This window comes from Littorina saxatilis, linkage group LG4, assembly GCF_037325665.1.
Source record: "Littorina saxatilis isolate snail1 linkage group LG4, US_GU_Lsax_2.0, whole genome shotgun sequence".
NCBI lineage: Eukaryota > Metazoa > Mollusca > Gastropoda > Littorinimorpha > Littorinidae > Littorina > Littorina saxatilis.
Window position 1 is genome coordinate 37,469,905 of NC_090248.1, and position 10,000 is coordinate 37,479,904.

Below are 10,000 nucleotides of genomic sequence, written 5' to 3' on the forward strand. Positions count from 1 at the left end.
GGCCGGCCGTCCGTAGACACCACCTTAACGTTTGACTTTTCTCGGAAACTATCAAAGCGATCCGGCTCATATTTTGTTTAGTCGTGACCTCCAATGACCTCTACACTTTAACGATGGTTTCGTTGACCTTTGACCTTTTTCAAGGTCACAGGTCAGCGTCAAAGGAAAAATTACACATTTTATATCTTTGACAAAGTTCATCGGATGTGATTGAAACTTTGTAGGATTATTCTTTACATCAAAGTATTTACATCTGTAGCCTTTTACGAACGTTATCAGAAAAACAAGGGAGATAACTAGCCTTTTCTGTTCGGCAACACACAACTTAACGTTGGGCTTTTCTCGGAAACTATAAAAGTGACCGGGCTCAAATTTTATGTGAACGTGACTCCCAGTGACCTCTACACTTTGACGTCTGCTTTGGTGACCTTTGACCTTTTTCAAGGTCACAGGTATGTCTTGAAGGAAAAAAATTGAAATATCATATCTCTGAAACTATTCATCGGATTTGATTCAAACTTTATAGGATTATTCTTTACATCAAATTATTTACATCTGTATTGTGTTGTGAATAGCAATTTCTTCCTGTCCATCTGATGCCTCATATAATATTCAGAACTGCGAAAGTGACTCGATCGAGCGTTTGCTCTTCTTGTTATTTTTTATTTTATTTAAATTTTATTTATTTAATTTTTATATTTAGTCAAGTTTTGACTAAATATTTTAACATCGAGGGGGAATCGAAACGAGGGTATGGTGTATGTGTGTCTGTCTGTCTGTCTGTCTGTCTGTCTGTGCGTGTGTGTGTGTGTGTGTGTAGAGCGATTCAGACTAAACTACTGGACCGATCTTTATGAAATTTGACATGAGAGTTCCTGGGTATGAAATCCCCGAACGTTTTTTTCATTTTTTTGATAAATGTCTTTGATGACGTCATATCCGGCTTTTCGTGAAAGTTGAGGCGGCACTGTCACGCCCTCATTTTTCAACCAAATTGGTTGAAATTTTGGTCAAGTAATCTTCGACGAAGCCCGGGGTTCGGTATTGCATTTCAGCTTGGTGGCTTAAAAATTAATTAATGACTTTGGTCATTAAAAATCGGAAAATTGTAAAAAAAATTAAAAATTTATAAAACGATCCAAATTTACGTTTATCTTATTCTCCATCATTTGCTGATTCCAAAAACATATAAATATGTTATATTCGGATTAAAAACAAGTTCTGAAAATTAAATATATAAAAATTATTATCAAATTTTTTTTTTCGAAATCGTTTTAAAAACACTTTCATCTTATTCCTTGTCGGTTCCTGATTCCAAAAACATATAGATATGATATGTTTGGATTAAAAACACGCTCAAAAAGTTAAAACGAAGAGAGGTACAGAAAAGCGTGCTATGCTTCTCAGCGCAACGAATATCCCGCTCTTCTTGGCCACGGGCACTGCCTTTGCCACGGGCGGTGGAGTGACGATGCTACGAGTATACGGTCTTGCTGCGTTGCGTTGCGTTCAGTTTCATTCTGTGAGCCTCAGCTACTTGACTAAATATTGTATTTTCGCCTTACGCGACTTGTTTTTCTTCTTCTCCAAATGCCAACAAAAAAAGTCTAGGGTCGCGCGAAAAAATAGGGTCGGTCGGGATACCGTAAACACTTTATCTTTATAAGAAAAAGAAAAAGTGCCATCCTCATTCTTCGTTGGAGCGCAATCCGTGTGTGCGAATTATGTGATCTTGGAGCGGACACGAAAGTTTTATGAACTGATTTACGACAGAAAGAGGGCATTCTTTCAGTGATCACGGATTTAGCCAAACTCTGTTGAACCGTTGTGGATTCACTAATAACGCGTGCATTCCCATCCTCTCTGCGAGTGAAGTCGGAACTAAACGTATTTAATTTATACGTGGGAGTGACGGTGATAAAGGCAACGCGGATGAAGAAGCAACCTGATAAATAGCGCTGTGAAGAGTGTTTACCGACAAAGTTCGTTACCGGTTTATCGCGCTTCTCAGAAGTAAACATGTGGAGGTCAGTGAGGACGAATGAACTGAAACAAAGAATTGGGGCTGCGGGGGGGGGGGGGGGGGGGGGGGGTGGTGGGGGGTGGTGGTTGGGAGGAGGAGAGGGAGGAGCAGTCTGTCTGTATGTGTCTGTCTGTCTCAGTGTCTGTCTGTCTGCACGGTCGGTCTGTCTGACTGACTCTGTGTGTTGGTGTGTGCTTTTCTCCTCGAAATAGTCGCTTTTCAAGAATAAACAAACTATTGATGTATTTCTTGGCAAGTATCATAGCACAATAATTACAGGACAAAACTCCATCCGGAATTCACAATGATCCTGTACGGGTTCCGTATCCCCAAGTAATTCTCTCTGTGCTGCACGCGCGCACGCGCGCGTGTGTGTGTGTGTGTGTGTGCGTGCGTGTGCGCGCTTGCTTGCGTAACGTACGTGCATGTGTGTGTGTGTGTGTGTGTCTGTCTGTCTGTGTGTGTGCGTGTATGTGTATGTGTGTCAGTGTGTGTGTGTGTGTGTTTAAACTAGCAAAAGCCAATTCCAAGAAGATTCTGTTCATCGCCGTTCAATATCTGACAGAAGCCGCTTACGTACGCTTTAGGGCACCTCGATGTAACATACATCCGTATCCGCAATCCGATTATGATGCAAGAGTGTGTGAGAGAAAGAGAGAGAGAGAGAGAGAGAGAGAGAGAGAGAGAGAGAGAGAGAGAGAGTGTGTGTGTGTGTGTGTGTCTCTCTCTCTCTCTCTCTCTCTCTCTCTCTCTCTCTCTCTCTCTCTCTCTCTCTCTCTCTGTACCTCTGGTGTGTGTGTGTGTGTGTGTGTGGGGGGGGGGGGGTTGTTGGATGTACGTTTGACATAACTGTATTCACTATTCACACATGGAGCGAGTTTTCGCGAGGAACAGGGTTGAGCTACGGTAGGGTCACTGCGCATGTCTGGTTTTTTCCTTCGCGGCCGAAACGCTGTTGGGTTGTGTCCAGTCGCGTCCCTTGCAACAAGATGGCGACAAGCGCGTTACGGATTTACTGTTGTGGAGAGTTGATGGACGACGATGATGAACAAGCAGTACTGTTTTATTGTTGATGTGAATGTAATGCCAAAACATCGAACTATCGATTCGAACGTCAATGAACTGAGAAGTGAGCGTGAAAATCGAGCGCAAAACAGCCGGGTAAAAGTTCAGGGCGCTAAAGTACATTTGAGCCGAAATCGCACCCAAACTCCTGTTGACCTCATTTCTTCCCAAAATAAACATCACTGCTAAAATAAAATGCATTAAAACCAAGACAGTATCCAACCCAGTATTCTTAATTTTTGAAAGGCGAAGTGATTTACAACAAATGTCTTCTCACAATCCGTAACTTTGTCAAAAAATATTTGCAGAAGTTTCTCACCTCGCCTTGGCAGCCATCTTGGAACTGGAGAGACCCTACGCAGGAAGCAAGGTTGAAAGTTGGTTAACCGGTGACGTCACTCCAGTCGTACCGGACCGAGTTTTTGCGACCTCCGGTTCGACTCGAGTCACCTTAGTTGACGCTAAAACTCGCTCAGTATCTATCTTGCTCTGTTATAGCCTGTCAGAACTCTCACAGTTTATCAGTCGTCTGGTGAATCGATCATCTGCAAGCGGAACTGAGAAACGTCAATCCCCCCCTCCCCCCCTGTTTTTATATCTTTTAAATCCAATGTAACTGTGTGTGTGTGTGTGTGTGCGCAGTCACATTACTTTTCCCTCTCCTCTTCCTGCCCCCCCCCCCCCCCTACACACACACACCCTCCTACCCTCGCTTACCTCCGTCTTTTGGTCTGCCTGTCATTAAGCGACTGTATAAACAGGTTGATTGATGGAGGGATGTGTTCAGTTTCAAAACGTACTGATGCTTCACATTTTACACCGTACAGAGTTTTACAACCACGGCGCATTTTTATTTTGCATGATGGATCGACCTATTTGAGAGAGAGAAAAAAAAACCCACTTACACTGAATTTGAAATAGACCCCTGTCTTGTGCTGTCGATTTGCAAGGAAATACGCTTAAAGGCATACTAACGCACTCCCGTGTTTACAAAGTGTAGTTTGCCCACAATCGATGTCAAACGCACCATATTAAAGACCATATAATGACGATACGTCACCATGCGCGGACCATAATACATGCATTACAGCTTGTTCTAGCCTCTGAAAAAGTGAGGATGTCAACAAAGCCGCGGTGTTCTCTCCCTTGCATCAACGTTACATGTGTTGCCAAATCTATAAATAGGACGATCCAGATCAAAATGAAAATTCAAATATCTCAACATTTAAGGGGTCCTAGACCACAATATTTTGCAGGGAACTTAATTTAGTCTGTCTCCAGCTGTTGGTAAAGCAATTAGCGTGTATAGTCATCGAGCACATATGGCTTTAAATGTAACCAACGAAAAAATAACTCATGATTGTGTCCGTATGTAGTAAATCATGATTTTCAAAAATCAGTGATCTCTCACGCCATGTTCCGTGTACATTCCCCTATCTGACTTGTGGAAAGAAAAACTGCGTCATATTCTTTTTGGGGAAAAAAAGGGAAGACAAAATCGGCCGGACAGTCGAAATAAATAACAAGAAACACACGTAAAATAAAGGTTTACCGTTTACTCTCTGACTTGTACAAACGAAAACCGAACCTATGAAAAAGAAATTAGGGAAGGACAAAATACAGGGGAAAATAAATAATGAATGAAGAAGAATTAAGAGAGAGGTCTGATACTCTTCTTCGTCTTCTCCTTCTTCTCCTTATTCGTGCATTGGATGAAACTCCCATGTTCACTCATGTTTTTGCACGAGTGGGATTCTACGTGTATGACAGGTTTTTCCCCCGCCATTCAGGCAGCCATACGACACTTTCGGGGGAGAGGTCTGATACAACGACAGCTTACTATTTAAAGCTAAACAAACCCAACGACCTGAGTTTCTCCTCGTTGAGATAAATAAATCATTCGTCATCGGTGTGCGATTGGGTGTACGAGGAATGCGCCCTTGGCGTGTCCCTGTCACAAGACCTTTGTTGTAAACCGCAAACGCTTCAGTCAAAATGAGAGCGAACCTGCGTCACTCTTGTGTTTGCAGTTCGTAGTGTCTAGTTGCTCTATCTACCGTACGTAAGCGATTAGCCCCACTGTACAAACATTCCTTTCTTTCGACGTCTCCCATTGGCTCAAAGCGACATGAAGATCCATGAATGAAATATCTGCAGTCGACGGGTCAAATGGATTTGATTGGCTGGTTGTTTTCCGGGTCAAGTTACGTGCCAGTTTTATTGACGTCACGGTGTTTGATGTTGCTGAATGGTGTTGATATCAAATTATACCCCACGCCGTATGCATCTCGGTCATTAGCACTCGTGTGTGTGTTTTTCTCTGTATACTTCCTGGTAAGTTCGTTGCGATTGGGCCACAAAAGGGAGGATAATTAACAGAATTAATAAATATCATTTTTTCCCGATTCCGAGAACGTCTCTCTCCACCCCCCACCCAACCCTCTCTCTCTCTCTCTCTCTCTCTCTCTCTCTCTCTCTCTCTCTGTGTCTCTGTGGCTCTCTCTCTCTCTCTCTCTCTCTCTCTGTCTGTCTGTCTCTCTCTCTCTCTCTCTCTCTCTCTCTCTCTCTCTCTCTCTCTCTCTCTCTCTCTCATAAACTACTGGTAGATTACTGGGTGCTTTCCGTAAACCGTGTAACGCGCAAGGCACCCTGCCGGATACGCATTAGTGACATGGCAGCGTTCAAGCATGATTTGTTTACCTTCAACGAGTCCTCTATCTAGGAAAATGAATGAGTAATTTCACGGTTTTTGTTGGCGGTCGAAATGTGAACTCCATTACTAGGAGGAAGACCCTCTTTCTATCTTGTATTCCCTATTTACACCAATGGCGCAACATATCATCTATCCTCTATCGTTTTCTGACCATGTAAAACTTTGAATTTAATTCACGTTTTCGTTTAAAACCATTCCACATGACATTTTTTTCACGGAAATTGATTGTTCTTTTTTCATCAGGTTAGTATTACAGCACGGAGCAGACGTGAACGCGCAGACGTCGAAAGGCGACACAGCCTGCCACCTAGCGGCCTACAGAGGCCATCTGGAGGCCGTGCAAGTTCTCTTGGCCGCCGGAGCGGATGTTGACGTCACTAACACGCATTTCCGCACACCCTACGATGACGCAGTGAGAGAAGGACACGTCACGATTCTACCCTACTTAGAAGGAAGCGAAAAAATAGGTGAGGTGCGATTTATAGATGTTTTTGTGGAATTTCCGGCCAGGTGTTGGTGTCTTGAAGTCTTCGTGGATTTTGTTGAGCTATTTTATGGCTTTTTCGTGTTTTGCAAGTCATGGTGATTTTTTTGCATGCTTTACGTTTATGTCAACTTTGTATAATAAATCACTGTTTAAGATTGAAGAGTTAAGATAAATAATCATTCGTCTTAAAATGTTGTCTTCTGCTCTGATGTTAGTTAATCCGGATATTCTTAGGCTGGTGGTATCATTTCTGCGCGTGTTTGTGTGCGCGAGTGTGCACGTGTGTGTTTGTGTGTGTGTGTGTGTGTGTGTGTTAATATCCTTCCTCTGCTAGATTCAGTTACAATGCAAGACAATTTGCAAGCAGTTTAGAAAAAATGTATAAAACAACCTTTCTTTTTTTGTTCCACAGAAATAGAATCAGAATCCATCCCTAACTCTTCAGTACGGCCCCCACCACATCATTACAGCAGAACGTCAGGTCACGGGGTCATGGGGTCAGCGGGCCACGTGGGGTCAAGGCCGTGTGACGGTCGACGCGACTCGTGCGACTGTACGTCGAACCAGAGCCTTTCCAGGGAGAGTTCGTACGAGGACTGTGGCGGTCAGGGTATCATGAACGTCGTGGACTTTGTCGACCGGTTACGAAGCAGAGACCACCACGATCTCAGCTATACTGACACCCTCTTCCCGTCCAGCCACCCGTCGTTGGCTACCTCCACTTTCCCTCCCTCCCGACTTTCGTCAGGCATGGACTTCGGTCTTGCCAACACAAGAGACTTGGACTTTTCGACCGGTGGTGACTATGGTTTTACGGCAGGCGGAGATTTAGATTATTCCAAGACCGGCGTTGACTGTGGGTTTAAGCCAAGCAGAGACATGGTTTATCCCAAAGCCGGCGGCGGCGGTTCGTCTTTTGCGGCCGGTGCTGAGTTTTCCTCCCCCAACGGTGCTGAAAAACGACCTTACCCTTATCCCACCCGCTACAGTGAGCGTGTTGCGTTCCCTGCCAGTGGCAACCCCTCTTTCACGGCCAGTAGTTTACCCTTCACCTACAGTGATCCCGGCTCCAACGATCTCTCGCTCACCTCGGATCGAAGCAGTGCTCAGAAGAACCTCATCTCCAGACTCAATATTCCCGCCTAGACAACAGTTACTAACTGAGCTTTAATCTTAAAGCCGAACATCCGTCTCCGGGAGACACGGCCTCGTTATAGTAGAAGGCCTCAGAGCTAAATTTAGTGTTGCCAGCACAAGAAAACTGGGATGAGGGATTTGTCTTTTTTCCCTAACGCCGTCTATTGACAACTACATTGGTCGCAATGGAAGGCTACAACATTAATTGAATAAACAAATACACAAGTTTTATATTAAAAAAAACCTGAAGTAGCTATAGGAAATTGGCCACGAATTGAATGTGATAGGGAGTTAGCTCAAGCGATTCGTGCGGATGTGTAAACGAAGTCAACCCAAAATGTAATTATACATCCACGTGAAAATCATTGTGGAGCCATCTAAAACTTTTACAGGTACTTACCAAAGAGTTCTGTGTCAAGTCATGAGATTTTTGTACAACCCAAAAAAACTGCTTTGTCTTTCAGCGGAGTTTGGTTTGTGTTCTTTTTCGTCAATTTTGTGATCTTCATTTTCATGGTCAAGTATTGATAAACTTGACATGCTATCATCGTCACCATTGTAACATGAGTTCATATCACACAGCCATCGACAATGTGATATTTCGTATATCTCAACAACTTCATCGCAGTGATTTCCCAGTGATGTGAAACTTAAATTATATATTTCCAAGGTTATCTAGTTATATAGTCAGTTCTGTTTGATTTTTTCTTTTTTTTTAACATTATTTTCTTGGTGCAATGGGTGTATTTTTATCTTCATCCCTGAGAATGACTTGTTCTTTAGTAACAATGCTGCAACATGTTCGTTAAAATTCATTTATTTTTTTGTAAAGATTTTAGTCAAGCAGTATGTAAGAAATGTTATGTCCTTTGTACTGGAAACTTGCATTCTCCCAGTAAGGTAATATATTGTACTACGTTGCAAGCCCCTGGAGCAAATTTTTGATTAGTGCTTTTGTGAACAAGAAACAATTGACAAGTGGCTCTATCCCATCTCCCCCCTTTCCCCGTCGCGATATAACCTTCGTGGTTGAAAACGACGTTAAACACCAAATAAAGAAAGAAAGAATTCATTTAGTCCATCTTCATGTGAAGCTATGACAAAATTAGCCTACTATTTCAGTAAATTTCACAAAGAATTGTCTGATATTTATATCCGTCGTTTTAGGTTTCAATATATTATCGAATCGAATGCGGGCAACAACGTCAAAAGCTTTCCGAAAATAATGCCTGAAATGGTTATATTTAAGCCTACAGTGCAAAGCGTGTAACACTGTCAGTATGACACAAAATGATGCATTAGAATTAATACCTCGTCTAATTGTTAAAAATGTGCCAGTACATAATTTAACGGGCTTGTTCAATTATTAGTATTTATTCTGGGAGTACACGGGTGTTTAGTGGACATTGCAATGTATTTATATTTATTCTTTGATTGTTTTTCTGCTCTTGTATTTCTCTATTCATTTGTAGGATAAGTTTTGTTTTTAGGATTGATGTTGTTGTTCACGGGTGTTTAGTGGGCATTGCATTGTATTTATATAATTTACCCCCCGCGGGTTAGGGGGAAGAATTTACCCGATGCTCCCCAGCATGTCGTAAGAGGCGACTAACGGATTCTGTTTCTCCTTTTACCCTTCTTAAGTGTTTCTTGTATAGAATATAGTCAATGTTTGTAAAGATTTTAGTCAAACAGTATGTAAGAAATGTTAAGTCCTTTGTACTGGAAACTTGCATTCTCCCAGTAAGGTAAAACATTGTACTACGTTGCAAACCCCTGGAGAAAAGTTTTGATTAGTGCTTTTGTGAACAAGAAACAATTGACAAGTGGCTCTATCCCATCTCCCCCCCTTTCCCCGTCGCGATATAACCTTCGTGGTTGAAAACGACGTTAAACACCAAATAAAGAAATAAAGAAAGTATTTATATTTATTCTTTGATTGTTTTTCTGCTGTTGTATTTCTTTATTTATTTGTGGGATAAGTTTTGTTTTTATGGTTGTTGTTGTTTCGTTTTTTGCCTCGAAGAGAAGCCCTAGCTGCAGTGATATTTGTTTTCGTTCATTGAGCATTACTTTTTTCTTTCTTTTTTTTTCACTGTTAACTATTTATTTGTAGTATTCGTTTTCTTCATTTTTGTTGTGTCCTTGATGTTGTGTGTCCTAGCTGCAGTTGACATTGTGACGATGGTTTGGTAGGTGTCCCCTCCCGTCTTTTGCGTTCCTTATAATTATTATTCGTTGACGATGTACATCTGTTTCATGGTGACATTTTGATGCGATAATCTTGACCCCGCTTTCGTGTTGGTATAGCTAGCTACATTCCATCTTGGGGCGTTTCTCACACGCGTGTAGAAACTTCTGTTATTGAGAAAACGAATGTCTCTTGAACATGGGTGTGAGATGTTAATTGTGTGCAGACACTAAGTAAAAAGAGCTGAGAAAATTCTCGCTTTCCCCTACGTCCGCTTAAGATAAGGCCAATTGATGTTTGCTCACTGAGATAGCAGACTGTTACTCATAGCTAAAATGGTTAAAATGTTCACCAGTGTCTGCGCGTTGCTAAGATAAGTTGCTT

At 42.1% G+C, this 10,000-nt stretch overlaps 1 protein-coding gene and 1 long non-coding RNA gene across 2 annotated transcripts in view; both read left to right on the forward strand.

The window, feature by feature from the left end:
- Positions 1-10,000, forward strand: part of LOC138964660 (uncharacterized) — a 464,957-nt gene that overhangs the window by 431,763 nt on the left and 23,194 nt on the right. The gene's annotated exons all lie outside the window — the stretch shown is intronic.
- Positions 1-10,000, forward strand: part of LOC138964653 (uncharacterized) — a 31,034-nt gene that overhangs the window by 18,391 nt on the left and 2,643 nt on the right. Inside the window, exons 2-3 of the mRNA XM_070336662.1 lie at positions 6,045-6,268; positions 6,701-10,000. The exon at positions 6,701-10,000 is cut by the window's right edge and continues 2,643 nt beyond it. Coding sequence (XP_070192763.1) covers positions 6,045-6,268; positions 6,701-7,434 — 958 coding nt within the window. The 3' untranslated portion in view covers positions 7,435-10,000. The remainder of the gene's footprint in view (positions 1-6,044; positions 6,269-6,700) is intronic.